At 48.5% G+C, this 17,097-nt stretch overlaps 1 protein-coding gene across 1 annotated transcript in view; it reads right to left on the bottom strand.

Annotated features, from left to right (window-relative positions):
* Window positions 1–246: 246 nt before the first annotated feature.
* CDK15 (cyclin dependent kinase 15) overlaps window positions 247–17,097 on the bottom strand; it is a 104,882-nt gene continuing 88,031 nt past the window's right edge. Inside the window, exons 13-15 of the mRNA XM_062190028.1 lie at window positions 16,516–16,655; window positions 5,143–5,285; window positions 247–3,003 (exon numbers count right to left, since the gene is read on the bottom strand). Coding sequence (XP_062046012.1) covers window positions 5,176–5,285; window positions 16,516–16,655 — 250 coding nt within the window. The 3' untranslated portion in view covers window positions 247–3,003; window positions 5,143–5,175. The remainder of the gene's footprint in view (window positions 3,004–5,142; window positions 5,286–16,515; window positions 16,656–17,097) is intronic.

Genomic DNA, 17,097 nt, shown 5'->3' with positions numbered 1-17,097 from the left:
AAAAAAATAAATAAATAAAACAAAATAATAAAAAAAAACCCATCTGGAGTACTTGTTTCATGCAATCAAGGAATGAAGGAAGATTTGAATGATGTTTTCAATTGTAATATATAATTTTTATTAAGCTTTTGAGCAGGAAAATCCATTAATTAGAAGAGAAAAAAGATGAAAGCACAGCCTAATTTATGTTTGCTTGTTTTTTTTTAAAAAAAATCATTTATTTGAAAGAAGAGAGAGAGAGACAGACACACACACAGAGGGAGGGATCTTCCATCTGCTGGTTCACATCCTACAACAGGCCTACAACAGCTTGAGCTGGGAACACCTGCAGCTGGGAACTGGGAATTCCTATGCGGGTGGCAGGAACTCCAGTTCTTGCACCGTCATCTGCTGACTCTCAGGCAAGGAAGCCGCATCAGCAGCGGAGGAGCTGGGATGCGAACCTGGCACTTCAATATTGAATGTGGGCATCCCAAGAGGCAGCCCAACCTGCTGCACCACAGTGCCCACCTCGATTTATCTTCCCTTGTGACGAAAGAGGATAACCTTGTCAACCTCCAGTTTAGGAAAAAAATCCTTTTCTAGTACATAACATGAATTGGCCCATTCTTGCATCATGCTTTTTACGATTCCAGCTGTACTGTTGTTCCAAAGTCGCTAGAGAGCCTGGAATGAGATGGAAACTCAGAGGTGAGCTGTTCTCATCTCCCATGTGAGAAGCCTTCCTACAGCTTCCCTTGCCTTCAGCGAGGCAGAGGGAGTCTGGGCTTCTGGGGATTGAATACATCAGTGGACAGGTGAAAAGTGTTCCCGAACTCCTTCTGCTGAACCGAAGTAGCATCCCCCAGCTTCCAGTCGCTTGTCCTAGCTCCGTGGCCACCCAGTGGAGGCCAGCTGCTTTCTGGGAGTTCTTAATCCTCTGCGTGGAGTTTCCCTACTCTGCAGCTCTTCCTCCCCGCTCCCTGGTCTGCAGGCCCCTTGTTCTCCCACAGCCCTCCTTGGAGCGTGCAGCACAAAGTTCTCGGTGGGCTGAGGCAAGCAGACGTTGGGGGCATCAACTCCTAGCGACTTATATTTGAGTCTGAACGTTCTTCTCTACAACATGAGGACTAACCATACCTGTCTTGGTTTTGTTAAGAAGATTAAATGGAATTAGACCTGCAAACTAATAGATGCCCAAGAAATACTGACTTCAATGTTTCTTTTAAAATCTCATGAATGGAGTTGCATCTAACAATAATTTAAAGGTGATTTGATCATGAGATAGTAAACAATTTCCCTTCTTAGATACAAGATGGTCCTTTATTTACATAGCCTGAAAGTATTAGCCTTGTCTTCTGGGGACAGTCACATCATATTAATGCTGTTTTCCACAGAGTCACAGCCTCACTTAAGTTGTAGATACTTTAAGCCGATAGATAAGAATTTAAATCAGATGCACCTGATAGGAATAGAGGCTGTTTTGGCTTCTTGCTCATTGGTTCTCATGCGGTCTCAGTCGTTTGAATCATGATCCAGTGCTAAATACCGGTTCTCTCTTCCAGATTGGTGAGATGCAAATCTGGTAAGTGTGTGATTGCTGGAAGAACCACACACATTGCAGATAAGCAGATCTGAGGTCTCCATGGGAACCCTCGCCTGCTGCCACCCAGGAGTGGTTGCACTTTGCTGAGCCTCTGTTTCCCCTTTTGTAAAACAGAATACATGAATAATAGAACTTAGTAAAGTGAGCTGTATGTGTAGGTTATGCACTTTGTCCGGTTTTCTTCACGTGATTGCCCAGAGTTGGACTCCAGACTGAACGTGTGCCAACCACCATCAGTCTTTCTCTAGGGAGAGTGACCGTTGTGCTTAGAGCGCACCTGTCTTCCCCATCAGCCAGCACACGCTGTGTGATCTCTCGGGTATATCTGGATGGGCTTTTCAAAGGCCTTTCTATGATCAAATATTCATTCAGGTAGATTTCTCTGCACTACCTCTATACACTTTTTCTTCTCAGACAGTGGGTGGACAATTACTATTTTCAAGTTCTCTCTTAATTAGTTCCTCTTTGTTCTTCTAAAGGATGTGCAAGTTTAGTGGTCTCTGGTTTCTAGGTTACTCTATTTCCTGAAATGATCCCTCGCCAGAAGTAATTTGTTTCCCTGGCTTCTTTCAGAAGCAGTCCTCATACAAAATGGTACGCGTGTTCGCCAAGACAGGCCTCTCATTTTACTTGAGCATTAGTGTGTGTGCGCGTGCAGGTGTGTCTGATGGGGCAACAGGACTTGGATTACATCTCTGGAACTCTTTGCTCTCATCTGCTTCAGTATCTTCGCCACCACCAAATCGCCACTTCTGCCATCACCACAGACAATTCCGATCCAGCGGTAGGGGACAGCTTAATTCCATCTCCTAAAGTCTGGGTGGGCTTGGATGGTAACCGCTTCTGCTAATCCAGTTAGTGGAGGAAGAAGCTCCCCCTAGGAAGTCATTACAAAGAGTCTTAAGCAAGTTCTTTTGTTGACAACTTTATCCAAGAAGCCATCTTCCCTGGAGACTTTTCTAACCTTTAGACTAATCCCCCCCTTGCCACAGCAGTCCTTTTGTTGGGGGAAAGTCTAAGTGAATGCAGGAGGGATGGGCCTCTGTGAGCAGCAACTCCATCTCCACCTTCTCTCAACTGTCAGCCCTGCACCTGTCCTGTTAGGAAATGGACCTTCCGGGCTAGGGTTCACCCCGATGACAAAAAATGGGTGAAATTACTCAGGAGCCCTCCTCGCTCATTGTCTTTGTCTCTATCTACCTTTTGAGCCAATCACTGTTAAATTTCAGGCAGACGACAATGGTTATAACCTTCCACTGCTTTCTCTTCAGGCATGATGCACCCGTTGCCTTGAACGTCTTATTTAAAATACGCCTGGTCACAGGTGATGTATAAAACCTCTGATCCAGAATGGAGTTAGACTGGAAGCCTCTTAGGAAGCAGAAGCAAAGGAGAAAGGAAACAGCAGGAATGTAGCCCTAGAAGGGAATGAAGAATAAGCAAATTCAAAATCACGAACAACAGCACAGATCCGGTAAGGGACACCTGTGAAACTCTATTGCAGTTAGTGAGGGAATTATAAGTATTGATAGAAGAGGGGTGATGAAGTATAAGGAGGGCAGCATCTTGCCCCTGTAAGAAGAACTAAGAAGCTTCATAATCACAATCTATCTCCCGATGGCCAAACTACAGCTGTAACTCACCACAACCCACTCACACATGGCAAGCTTTGAAACAAGAGGTGTAAGTAAGGTGCCTACTGGAGTATCAGGCGTATGGTAAGCAAGTACCCAGGAGACCTCAGTTCCCCTCTACTTCTCTGTGGTAGACATCAGTTACACATTTTTTCCATGCCTGAAACTGACAATTTGAAGATCTTTCCAGAGTCTTGATGTTGAGGCATCACTGCCAGTTACCAATTCTTAAATACCCCAATTTACATTTAGACTCTCCTGAAAAGTGAATATTTTAACATAAATTCAACTCAGTGGAAACCTTCTACAGGCCCCCAGTGTCCATGCGATTATGGCTTTTAGTCTCTTTAACTCCAGCACGCTCAGGTTTGCGGATCTCAAGCCATTTATTAAACAGTCTAATTGCTCTAGTTCTTCCCTGTTGTGGTTCAGCCCCTACCGGTTTTATCTCCTTATTTGAGTACCACAGCCTAGGGACATCAGGAGATTACACCAACAGAGACTACATCTTCCTCCTCCCTTCTTCAGCCGGGGCTCAGGCATGCAGCTTGACTGCTGCACTGAGCTGATTTTCTATTGTGACCAATGTATGTCCACAGATAACAATTCCTTGTGGAAGGTCCCCCCGCAGGCCAGAGAGACAGGGCGATCTCCTTGTCTCCTGGCTGCCGAGTGAAACAAAAGACTGAACAACAAAAATGAAAGAACAATAATGCTTAGGAGCACCAACAACTGGGACCATTTTCATCTGTGTCTTTGATCATTTTACGAGGGGCAAACACTTCACTGTATAGATTGCAATGAAAGTTCATCCTGTTCTCATGACCAGCATGTTTGAAATGGCACAATTACCCAGTAAAAAGTGCTCCAGGAAGTATTTTGCTTGGGAAATACCATATCATTGTACTGCCGATTCTAATTCCAACTGCACCTTCTCAAAATACAAACTTAAGTATTCCCTAAAATGCTCTGGGGAACAGCTCTAATTCTACACTCTCCTGTTCTTTGAAGCAAGATCATTTTCGGAGAACCAGAAGGCAAGTGACAGCTAAAGGTAGAGATCCAAGAGAAAGTGATGAGGAGTTGAATTCTGTCATGGGAGTGACGCTAAGGAGAGAGGGGTGGGTAGAGAGTGTGGCAGTGGTTACCTCCAGGCCTCAAAAGCTCCCTTAGGAAGGCTGGCTAAGCTGTGTTTGCCGAGAAGGTGGTCAATAGTAGTAGAATGCCCAGAAGTCGGGCATAGAGCCTAAAGGGCTGGCCGGCTGGCCTGTTCATGGGTTCCACCTTGATTCCTCTAGTTTCCTGTCCCTTCTGCCCTCATATGGGAAGCGCCTGAATGACATCCAGTGGTGTCTGTACTACTCAGGCTTTGGGGTTGTCCCGTCTGACCTCTTGCACCTGCCGGCAGAATACAGTAGCTTTGGGGAAATCCTCCCTCGCACTCTTCCCTCTTTAGGATTACCTTGGAAGGAAGTTTGCACCACCAGAATGACCAAGTGTGCTGGCCTACCCAGGACTGTGGCAACTTCAGCACCGACCATCCTGCATCCCAGAACACCCCTGGGTCTTGGGCTCACTGGGATGGTTGGTCACCCCCACCTCGGATTCTGTCCTGTCGGTTGAGAGAACCACCCAGCCAAGGGAAGACCAGGTCGGCTGCCATTCATTATTGTCCTATGTCTGCTGAAGGTCTTGAGTCATCTGCAAGTTTTGTCTTTGGAGCCCCTTGGCTGCTGTGGGTGTGGGAGAGACAGGTAAGGCCCTTTTCCCCACATCAGGACACGGTCCTGAGGGGCCAGGCCACCTGTCCCTAGAGCTCCACACAGCATAGAGGCGGTCTGACTCGGCGAACAATGTCTGTCCACCTGGCAGTGATTACGTTTCAGTTCTGTCCACAGGAGCCTCGCTGCTGGGACCACTTACCTGGAAGGGTCGTGGTGACCTCGCCCCGTCTTTTCACCAGCATTTGCTAAACGGGGCTGGGTGACGACCTTTCTGGTAGGAGGCCAAGAGGTCACACATCTCTGGCTTTAGCCTCACTCCTGCAACTGTAAACAAAGACTCCTCTGTAGGGAGGAAAAGAGAGAAGCATCAACATATTATTTCCGGGATCTGTCACAGCGGATCTATCTGTCTGCTGTAATATTTGTCACCTGAGGAGACGTCAAAACATGAGCCATATTCATTTGCCAATAATTTATACTGACTCGGGTGACTCGCTTTACTGAATCTACTAATACTTGTCAAGTGCTTTCTATTTAATTCAGTTCAATGCATTTTTTACCAGCTGAACACATAGACAACACATTATGCTAGGTGTGAGGCTGGCAAAACTAGGAATAGGACTGGGACACACACACACACACACACACTAGGGCCAAAAGTGAGGTGCAAACAATTAGGACAACCCCTCTGCCTGAGTCTGCTATGGGGCCCTGGAAAAACATAGACTTGGAGCTCTTTGAGCCTCGAAGGACTTCCAGGGAGGCTATTCCTGGACGAGGGAGCAGCGTGAGTGGAGGCATGGAGGAAGGGAAGTGTTGGAGAGAGCACCAAGGACACTTGGTGGTTACAGCAAGATGCAATAGAAGAGAAGCTGGAGAAAGGATTTGAATCAGGGGGTGATGGGAGTTCATGTCCAGGACTCTGGACTGTGGTCCTGATGTTGGCAGAGCGTGAGCATCAGGCCGGGCTGGATAGTTTTGAAAACTTTCAAATCCCATTGGCTACATCGGGCAATCTATTTAAATAGACCCTAAGGTGCAGCTTTTGTAAATTAAGAGCAATCCTTTTTTTAAATAATACACATGAACTTTACCTTCTGATTCATGTACAGATGCTCCTTGACTTACAGTGGGTTTACGTTCTGATGAACTCAATGCAGGTGGAAAACGCATTTGAAACACTTAACCTGCAGTCCATGCCATTTTACCAACACAGGACCCCGTGGCATACGGGTCGTTCACCCTCACACCCCATGACTGCCTGTGCGTTGCAGCTGCTGCCACTGCCCAACATTGCAAGAGTCTGCTACCAGCTTTGATAAGGGTCAGGATTCCAGATCTGAAGTCAAGTTGTCTCTGAGTCTCTGGTTCCAGGACTCCTGAGGATGCCAACATCTGTGGGTGCTCAAGTTCCTTATATCTGGTGGCACGATGCGTGGCATAGCACCTTCATATGCCCGCCTGTATACTCTAAGTCATCTCTAGATTACTTAGAATACCTGAGTCAATGTAAATGTTGTGTAAATAGCTGTGATACTGTATTGTTTGGAAAATAATGACAAGAAAAGTGCCCATCTGTGTATAGTACACACAATTTGTTTTCCCCAAATATATGGTTGATTGGATCTTTTCTGAGTGATGGACTCCATGGATGATGGAAACCCCAGATCCAGAGCCTCAGACACTGCGGGCTGATTGTATGGATTCTACTGTATGCTTCTGGTTTTCACTTCCTTCCACTATCAAAATCATAAACCAATCCATCGTAAGTCGGTACTGTCTACATTTGGTTGGCTCAGAATCCAGGCAGTTTGCATCTCCATAAACACCCGGGTTTGTCAAGCATCTCTTGTTCCTGATGCTTATCACACTAAAGCTATGGATCAAGTTCTCCAAAAGTGAATAATGTAAGAGATTCATCCACAAATGGGGAAAATAAGATTTCCTGGCAGACTGCTATAAGGTTAAGGAAGATAATATATGCAAACCATCTTGTGTGGTTCCTGACACACAACACATTTGGTTTTTGTTGTTGTTGTTGTTATTTATTTTAAGGTTTCCTTCTGTTGGTTCACTCCCCAAATGGCCACCACGGCAGGCGCTGCACCGATCCGAAGCCAGGAGCCAGGCACTTCCTCCTGGTCTCCCATGTGGGTGCAGGGACCCAAGCACTTGGACCATCCTCCACTGCCTTCCCGGGCCACAGCAGAGAGCTGGCCTGGAAGAGGAGCAACCGAGACTAGAACCCGGTGCCTATATGGGATGCGGGCGCTGCAGGGTGGAGGATTAGCCAAGTGAGCCATGGCGCCAGCCCCTACAACACATCGGTAATAAGTAGTAGCCATTGCTACAATCATTGGCGTAGACAGCTACCCTCTGAGAAAAACAGCAGGACGCAGGAGACACACCATGGCCCTAGCACCGCCATGACAGTTGCTCAGGGCATCCTTCCACAGGGACATTTCTCCACAATTCACCCAAACATGGGTTGCTCAACATCTCTCCTAATTGAACAAAAAAGAGGTGCTCCTATCTTTGGTACACCCAAAGCATTCAATGCCTTACTAACATTATTGGCTGGAGGCCACTCACAAGCAAAGGAAGGGTAGAAACCTGCCTTGCATGGCCCATACATCAGGCATAGGTGCTGGGGGCGACCTGTGGCCTCAGCTCCTCCTCTGGATTGGGGCGGGGCACGGACCTACAAGGCTGCGAGGGGGAGGCATCAGGCCTTGTGGATGCACCCGAAACGTGCTCACAGGGACAGTCCACACTCCTGCGTGCTCTTTGCTTCTAGTTCACGTCATGGCATCAACAATCGCACAGCTAAAACCAGCAGTGCACACACGTCACAGATGACTCAATGCAAACCGGCTGGGGAACTCCTCTCAGGGGACGGACCCTCACGCTTGGGGGACAGTGGCAGGCAGTGCAGGGATTTCCCTGAGGTTTTCTTACCCCTCCGAACATCAACTCCTCTAAAACAGGAAGGGATGTGTGTGTGTGTGTGTGTGTGAGTGAGACAGAGGGAGAGAGGTATTATCTGGCAGATCAGCGCTGGGAAGGCAACCAGTTAATCAAAAGGATTTCAGTTTGACTGTGGACTAGCAGACTCCTTCCCAACTCATAGAAAAAGAAAAAAAAAAAAAAAAGAAGAAGAAGGAAGGGGGGAGGTGAAGGAAAACAGTAAAAGAAAGAAAGAAAAAAGCGGAGTGCGGCTCTCCTTCAGCAATCTCACAAATGCAAACCCTTCCACCCTGGTGACTCCTCATTAGTTACTGAATCTGACAGCATAATTACCGCAGCTGCTTCGCGCTTAGAATAAATAAATACGAAAGTGGGTGTTCAAAAATTTTTTGAGAAGGGAAATTCAGTCATCTAGACAGTCGGTAGGACAAGTTTATTTAAAACTTTTAGATTCTTATGTATTTAGATCATTGCAGAATGAGATAATGAGATAGTTGTCTTTCAGTCTAATTGAGTCCCTAAGCTCATGGCTGTTGGCTGTCACCCCTTTCAAACTTTGCTTTAACTTTCCTTGCTTTGGAAATCTGATCCTGGTGTCTCCATTTACTCTTCCTGGGCTGATAACCTGGGCAAGGCTCAGTGCACTGGAGTGCAGAAAAGTGACTTTAATAGGATTGAGGAGCTAAATAGCCTTTCACAGGAAACAAGATAATCAAATCTCTTTTACTTGCCTGTAATGGCGAAAAGAGAAAACACAAGTTGAAAAGAAAGCTTAGAGATGAAACTCTCATTTCAAAATGTCTCCGAATTCCCCTTGTCACGTGGTTTTTGCCCGCCTCTTCTGCTTCACCCGTCCGTCAGCCGGAGCTGCTCAGTGCATTTAATTATTCAGGGTGCACAGATCCTCGCGACCACGCGGTAATTTTAGCTCATGTGTATGTATATCGGCTTCCCATCTTCAAAGCCCAAAGGATCACACAGTGCTTTAAATTGAAGTTGCTAACTAACATGGAGTGCACTTACAGCTCTGACTAGGGGCACGGTACATATGCATATCCGATTAAAGCGGGTGATCTTTCCTTTTAAAATTAATTAGTGCCTATTTATCTTTTCCTCTCCCTCCCGCTTTCCATTCTCCTAGGACTGCATTTATAGGAACCCTTGCATCCAGTGAGCTAAAAGCTTTATAAAACAAACATCTGTTCAATCTGGGCTAAAGGAAACTAGTGTTAACCCATTGTGCGGATGGGGAAACTAAGGCTTACGAAGGCCAAAATTGCACATTACATTGAGAAAAAAAAGGAAGAAAACACAGACTCTTTAACTGTCAATCCAGAGATCAGACTCCCTGCTCCATCTTGTTTTAACTCACTCTTAGAAGATGAAGATAATCTAATTCCAATTTTAGCAAAAACTTAGCGAAAGAAAAAATGGGGCCTACAATCTCCCTAAATTAGAAGAGCATTTTACTTTTTCTACACTACCTTTCAGGATTGTTCACAGGCATAGTTTTCATAGGTATGCTATGATACACCATTTTGTATTTGAGTTTCTTTTAGCTTATGTCATAGCACAAAAACACCTAGCCCTCCTGTTAATTATCATTTATAAGAATATTTATGTACTTGAAAGGAGAGAGACGGAGAGAGATCTGGCATCTACTGGTTCACTCCCTCAATGTCCATAACAAGCAGGCTGGGCCAGATGGGAGCCAGGAACTCTACTGGCATCTCCCACATGACTGGCAGGGACTCGATGCCTTGTGCCATCACTTGCTGCCTCCCCCACACATTACAGGAAAATGGAATTAGGAACGCTGCTGAGAGTCTAATCCAGGCTCACTGATATGGGATGAGGGCCTGCCAAACAGCACCTTAGCCACAGCACCAAACTCTCGCCCTATTGTTTGAAATGGGAAATGACCCTGTTTGTTGAGTCAGTATGTCAATATTTGCCCAATTTTTTTCCTGGAGTTTAAATTATTTCTTTTATTTTATAATTTTTAAAAACATTATAGACCTTACTGAAATAAACACTTTTATTAATCTAGATTTATCCATGTGCTGTGTCCTCTTTTTGCTTCCTCTTGTGTAAGTTGATATGTTATGCCTTTGCCTCATTTTCCATTCAATTATTGGTGTTTTTCTTATAACAGTGTATGAGTTATAGAGTAAATCAAAAACAATAACTGCCATTGGTTAAGAAATCTTAAAACTCAAGAGTGGCTGTGTATGTTCTTATAGAAAAAAAAAAAGAACGGAGACTAAGACGGGAGTGAGGAAGGGGCCAGTGATTTTGAGGCGTTACCCATGTCACCCGGGAACATGAGGGCTCTTGCCTGGAAGGTTTTAAAATAGCTGTAGAGCTAGCAAGTTCCTATGGATCTTCACAAGAGCAACGAGCAGAGGGACAAGGGCGTGGCTGCACCGCTGATGGGCTGTGTGACTTTGAGCATTCTCATTCTGTTTCGGAACCTGTAATGTGGGGATGATAATCACCACTTTACCCATTAGCACGTACAGTGACGGGCAATTTGTGCCAAGTGCCTGGATGCCCGACAGAAGGCAGCTGCTACCGCTCTCCTGTGGGTGGCAGGGACTCATTTACGCGATGAAGGTACGCAGCAGGGTGTCTCAGAGTCCTTCCTGCTCCCAGGCCCTCTGACTCTTTCTTGAAAGATGTACATTCATTTGGAGACTCTTACAGCCCAGAGTGCTAACACACTCAACCCACTTAAGGGCTCTGTCAGGACGAGGGAGTCAGTCTGAGGATCTACGACTCTTACAAGTGGCGTAGAATCAACAGACTGGACTCAGAACGCCCTTCCCTCTTTCCATGTTCCCCAAACCCTGACACTGTGAGTAGACTGGATAATAAAAGGAACACACAGACCAGGTTTGCAATCCTACAGAAACATACAAAATGCTAAACTAAGCTTATGAATACATGGTAAAGAATGCTTAAACTGGGAGTCCTGGCTGCTCCATTTCCCATCCAGCTCCCTGCTAATGTACCTGGGAAAGCAGCGGAAGATGACCCAAGTGCTTGGGCCCCTGCACCTATGTGGGAGACCTGGAAGAAGCTCCTGGCTCCTGGCTTCAGCCAGGTCCAACCCTGGCTGTTGCAGCCATTTGGGGCGTGAACCAGCGGATGGAGGACCTCTTTCTCTGCTTCTCCCTCTCTCTCTATAACTCTGCCTGTCAAATAAACAAATGAATCTTTTTTTTTAAGTCTACATTGTTGGAAGAACACAGATGGAGTAACAACTCTAATGGTATATGAGTTAAGATTGTGCCACTGTTACTGAAAAGGCGACAACCTCAGAAGGATGTTGGACAGTTGTAAGAGGCACATGGCATTGAGGCCCTTCCCCCTTAGCCACCTGACCCTCCTCTCTCAGGACCCACTCACAGAATCACCCTGCAGCCCCACAGCGGGAGCTATCCTTACCTCCTCAGGACTCTCACTCAGCCTTAAGCGGGATTACAAGGTCCCAAGCTGTTGCTATCATTGTCTCATTTCCTTAAGGACGGGAAGCTCTTTGAGGGCAGGGTCCATGACTAATTAGCTTTTGTGCTATCAATTTCACACCTAATAGACCCTCAGGAAACCTTCAATGAATAAGCAGGGGACAATGAATGTCCCCCACTGGAGTTACAGATGAACAAAAAAAAGGGGGGGGGGGATTCCAAACAAAACAGGGCAGCAAAATGACTAAAAAGTGGGAGATACGGAATCTGTTATTTGGAAACAAAGAATTTAAAGGCATCCGGATGGAAGTGACTGGTGGGAAGAGAGATTGCTGGGATCTTCAGATACCTTAGAGAGGGAATACTAAAACAAGGCCTGAAGATATTTTATCAGGTTGAAACTAAGTTTCACTCAGATCAGAATGGGGTGATATGAGGGAGGCCTGTGGAGAACTTGGGGGATAGGATCGAGGGCATTGCAATGAGCCCCTTGCCTTTCGTCCCTGTGGGTATAGAAGTGCACAGTGGCGATACGGCCTGTGGCACATCATTTTTGCAAAATTACTCGTGAAACAATTGCAAGCTTTTAAGTTTTAAGATTTTTCTTCCCCCCTGCTCCTAAGATGCCGAAACCTGTTTGAAAGGAGAAGGGGGATTTAGTCCAGGAAGCAAGGGGAGAGACTCAAGCCTGGGATTTGGATAGCAAAATGGGACCAACCCAGGGAGAGAGAGACAGCCTTTGATGTCTTGACGATCAAGTACCGTGGCTTAAGGACCAGACTCTTAAATCACGTGGCATTTACTGCCCCAGATAAAAAAATACTTTTCTGGATCAGTGTCTGAAGCTCAAAATGGCTGCGTTCCAAAATCTGTCTTAACTTTCCAAGGGTAACATTTGGAAGGCTTCCGGTGAGCACAGAGCGGAGCCAGTTTCCAGAAGGGGCAGCTTAATGATTTTCTACTCTCCCTGGCCACCGCCCCCACCCCCATCATTAAACAGTGTTCCTTTCCCAGAGCCCAAGTTCATGCTGAGGGCAAAGGGAACTAAATGAAGAGGCTGGACCTGCAGCTAAGATTACAGAGTTGCCAAGGGCCTAATTTTAGGTGGTGGCTGTCCCAGCTGCCGTCCGGCCCCGCTAGCTCAGCCACGAGGACCGCGAGTGTGCCTGCAACCTGGTGCCTGGGTGAGAAGCGCACCTCCCTGGCCATCTGCGAAAGCAATTAGCTGGCTGGCGGGAGTGTTTTGAGAGGGACTCCCAATAATTTCTCCTCCAACCAATGTTTCTTCAGGTGTGCAAGAGTCAATAAGGGAGAATGTCAGGACTTGGCGGAAGTTCCCATGTGCTGGCCATGCTCATATTCAGGCTTTTCCTCGGAGCCTGGAATTCCTGTGTGTGTGTGTGTGTGTGTGTTTTCATGGCTGATAACCCTCCGGGGAATTTGCCCTGGCTCTAGACTGACTGCCACCACCTAGGGGAAGCGTGGTTGTAGATTTCACAGCTTGATGAAAATGGATGTGCGTGGATGTGGGCAACGGCTTCATTTGGAGGGCATTTCTAAACCACACTTCCAGCGGGATTTTAGGCTGCCCTTCCGCTCTCCACAGATTTCCCAGTCACAGGTTTCATGCTCTAATTGTCTTCTTCAGAGGGCAGACAATAAGAGCTGGCATCTTCCAGATCAAAGGGGAAATGGAATATATTTTAAAGTGACAACTCTGTTATCCTGCAGCCAGAATAATAAAACGATGTAAATATAAGCCCCTAAATGATTTTGTACTGAAATGCGACCAGGGCGCAAAATCTCCCCCATGGCTATGATGGGGGAAACGGGGAAACTCTCCTTACGAATCACCCACAAGAACATGTCTTATTTTTTGTACAATTCTCACCCCCAGGGCAGCCCACCGCAGGGATGGAGATTCTGTGTCTCTGTAGCCAGGAACTGGGATCCTGGCACGTGCACTCTGTATGCAGCGGAGACTCCCAAGATGTTGCTCATTGAGTAGGAGCCGGTATGGTGGCATAGCGGGTTAAGCCACCACCTGCAACACACCCATCCCATTCCAGTCCCGGCTGCTCCACTTCCGATCCAGCTCCCTGCTAATGTGCCTGGAAAAGCAGCAGCAGCAGCAGCAGCAACAAATGGCCTAAGTGCTTGGGCCCCTGCCACTCTCATAGGAGACCTGGCTTTGGCTTGGCCTGGTCCTGGCTGTTGCAGTCATCTGGGGAGTGAACCAGTGAATGGAAGGTGTGTGTGTGTGTGTGTGTGTGTGTCTGAAACTCTTTCAAATAAATAAAACAAATCTAAAATAAAAAAAAAAAAGAAAGAAAAAGAAAAAAATGCTCACTGGGGCTGCATTGTTGACAAAGCTGCTGCCATGATGCCAGCATTCCAGGTGGGCACCAGTTTGAGTCCTGGTTGCTCCAGTTCCCTGCCCATGTGTCTGAGAAAGGACGGCCCAAGTGCTTGGGCCCCTGCACACGTGGGAGACCAGGAGGAGGCTCCTGGCTCCTGGCTCCTGGCTTTGACCTCGTCCAGCCCCAGCAGATGGGAAGATATTTCTCTCTCTAACTCTGCCATTCAAATAATGCCTGCCCAAGTACAGCATGGGCCCTTGGTGAGGCCCGCAGTCATGAAGATGTACAAACTGGCCCTAGCAGCTTCTCTCTCTCTTCCCCTCATTTTCTTTCCAATTTTGCTGGTAGCTTTGCTTTTCCTATCAGCTCGTTCCATGTCCTGTGACCCTGTCCCTATCTGCGTTTCTACCCCCCCACCACACACGTGCACACACGTGTGTGTGTACACATGCCAACACGCAGCCACACACACACACACACACACACAAACATCTCATCCGCCGCCCGCCCGCCCCTGTCTCTTGGCACCGGCCCTTTCATCTTCTCCCTCAGGGATTCGAGATGTCGCTGCAGGAAGTGCTTGTCCGCCGAGGCAGCAGCAGCAGAGCCCTGTGGCTTTGACAAACCTCATTTAATTGGGAGGAAGCCAGGAGAATTTGAAAGAACTGAAACATCCACGAAACTCCTTTTATCAGGCATAATTTAAACTCTGCATGGAAAAACCCCTATATGTATAAAGAAAAGTCAACTCCCCTCCTGCTGTGAGCACTCCTCAGCTCCCCCCCAGCGCAGGCAGGCTCCTGTAAGATTCCATCTTTTCATTTTTCTAAAAGTGTCAAAGTAGATTTGGGCTCTGTGGCTGCGTGAACAGAGCAGGAATACAGATGGTTCTCGCTCTCACGCGCACGTGCATACACAGAGACACACACACAGGTACGCACACACACAAGCCCATCCACACACACATGCACACACCCAACCAGGCCCCCTCTGTTGGTGGCTTTGCTTCCCACCCGTTTCTCAGCACACATCAGTTTGGACAGTGATTTTCTTCCTAATTACCCTTTGTCAGGCAAAGCTGGGGCCCCGGGGAAACTTGGAGGCTCTGTAGCAGCTCTCAGGCTGCGGAATAATAGAGCCTGGAGGAGGGCTGATGGGAGAAGTTTCTTTAAGTGGAAAGAAGGATGTGTGTGTGTGTGCATGGATACCCAAGCGTGGACACTTGTATGAAGTGGTAAAAGAAGTCCCAAGCCAGAGAGAAGAAAGCGACGGACAGCCTCAGCAGCTCAGAGAGAGGGCAGTGGGATGGGAGGGGAGAGGCGCTGGGCTGCCCTGCAGGCAGAGGCTCACCACCGGCCTGCTGAGCCGTGTGTTCCAGCCCCACACCATGCTCTGCCCCTCCCTCCTTGCAGAGCGCATTTCAGTCACCTGCAGCCTAACCCATCTCGCCGCACAACTCTAGCCCCTGCACACTGGGCGCGCTGGACACGTGCCGCCCACCCCACTCGGCTTCGGGCTGCTTAGATAGGATTTGTGCGAATGTGTGCACACGGGTGCCCTGTCGCCTCTCCCTCGGCCTCTTCCCCGCCCACTTCATGAGATCCCTGAGGCCAAGACCAAGGCTCTTGTTTTCCTCAACTTTTTATAGCACTTCATGTGTTCTTGACACTTAATGGCAACTTAATAAATTCTAATGACTGGCTCTTCATAGCGGGTTAAGTAAGACATTAACCTCAGTTGTATGATTATGGTTATTTTTGGAGATCTTAAATGACTCACTCAAATAATAATAAAATACCTCCACGAGTCCCAGACTTGGAGCTTCGAACGCAGACAGAACAGCGATGTGGACGGAGCCCAGCTGCACTGCAGGAGCCCTCACCCAGCCTCCCTCTTCACCCAGCGGGCCCCCGGGCGCTCCCTGCTCGCTGCCTGGCCGCCTCCCATCCCAGCGCCCTCTCCCTCCTTCTCTCCTTCCTCTGCTCCGGCTTTAGGACTCCCTCAGACTGTTCTCAATGGACCGCTGGATGTTTTCAAAGAAACCCCAGCTACGGGTGGCCCCCGGCTCCCACGCCCGCTCCCGGTCAGCCACTGCCCACATCCTCCGCAGAAGCCTTCCTGGCCGTGATCTCAGAAAGGCGAGGAGAGCGCCCACCACGTGGCCACTCGGCGGACTGCAGATCCGGAGGGTGACCTCCTGCCCGGGTGGTGGCGCATCCCCGGGCAGGGGCAGGGTAACTTGGGTTTCCCCGTGGGCAGCCAGCCTGGGAGGACGCTGCCCTTCCCCCAGCGCCCCACCCCGGCACTTCCTTCTGCAGCATCATGTTACCCAGCAGGAAGGCCCAGCTCTCCTCTCGTGACATATCCATGTCGCCTATCAGCTTACTCTGGATGGAAAGAGAGAAGGGGCTTGTGAGAAGCTTTGGTTTGGCTTGCCCTGGCAGATGCTGGCTAAAGTAAACAGCTTGGAGGAGGCGACTTTGATCTGCTCCAGGCTCCTGGTGGAAGTGGGGCTACAGGCAAAGTGTGCCGCCTTTCGAGAGAGTCCTGACCCCCTCCCTACCGGTGCTCTGGAGTTCTAGAAGTTCTCATCTGAACCTCAGGCAAGAGGTTGCTGTCCCACCCCGGGCGGGGAGAGGGGCGGAAATCATCTCCAACTTCATTTCTGGGGGCAGATTCTATGGATGTTCTGGTGTTGGGAAAAAGAAATCACATAGGTACAGGTACACAGGTGCGCGCCCAGGTGCACACACACACACACACCGCACCACTCACCATCAGGAAGCTCGTACAGCTGGGATGGCAGCGCACTAAAATAATTGTGCCCAAGTGCTTCCTGGGCAGAGACGCGGGCTCTCGGAAAACCCTTCAGCATCTGGGAGGCCAGGTCTTCTGCTTCCGGAGCCCCGCCCAGCCTGCAAAAGTGGCAAAGCAAAAGAGGGTTTCTCCAGCAACCGCCCTTCCTCTCCGAAATCAAGGGGCAAACCCAGAAAGCAGAGGGTATGGCAGCTTAGAAGGATGTTTCAAGGCGCATTTTCTCGGCATGGTTAGGTGGGCAGCCGGCGGGAAAAGGAGCCCCATACTGAACGCCTTACCTGTCCCCCCACCCCCGGACTAAAAGGAGGCGGGCATCCCCGCCCTCCCCCTGTCTCTGGGCACCCTGCACACATCAAGGGCGCGGAACCATCAGTACAGACACAGCAATCCATAATCGCAGCAGCTCTGACCAGGGAAAAGCCAGGTGGACAGCTTGTCCCAGGCTGGGGACAGCACGTGGAGGATCCTGGAGGGGGGAGGCGAAGAGAGGCGGTTCTAGGGGATGACGCCTTGGGGGGGGATGCTGAAGCTCAGTTCCCA

The sequence above is a fragment of the Lepus europaeus genome, chromosome 1, assembly GCF_033115175.1.
Source record: "Lepus europaeus isolate LE1 chromosome 1, mLepTim1.pri, whole genome shotgun sequence".
In the NCBI taxonomy this organism is placed as follows: Eukaryota; Metazoa; Chordata; class Mammalia; order Lagomorpha; family Leporidae; genus Lepus; species Lepus europaeus.
This window is presented reverse-complemented; position numbering and strand designations above follow the sequence as displayed.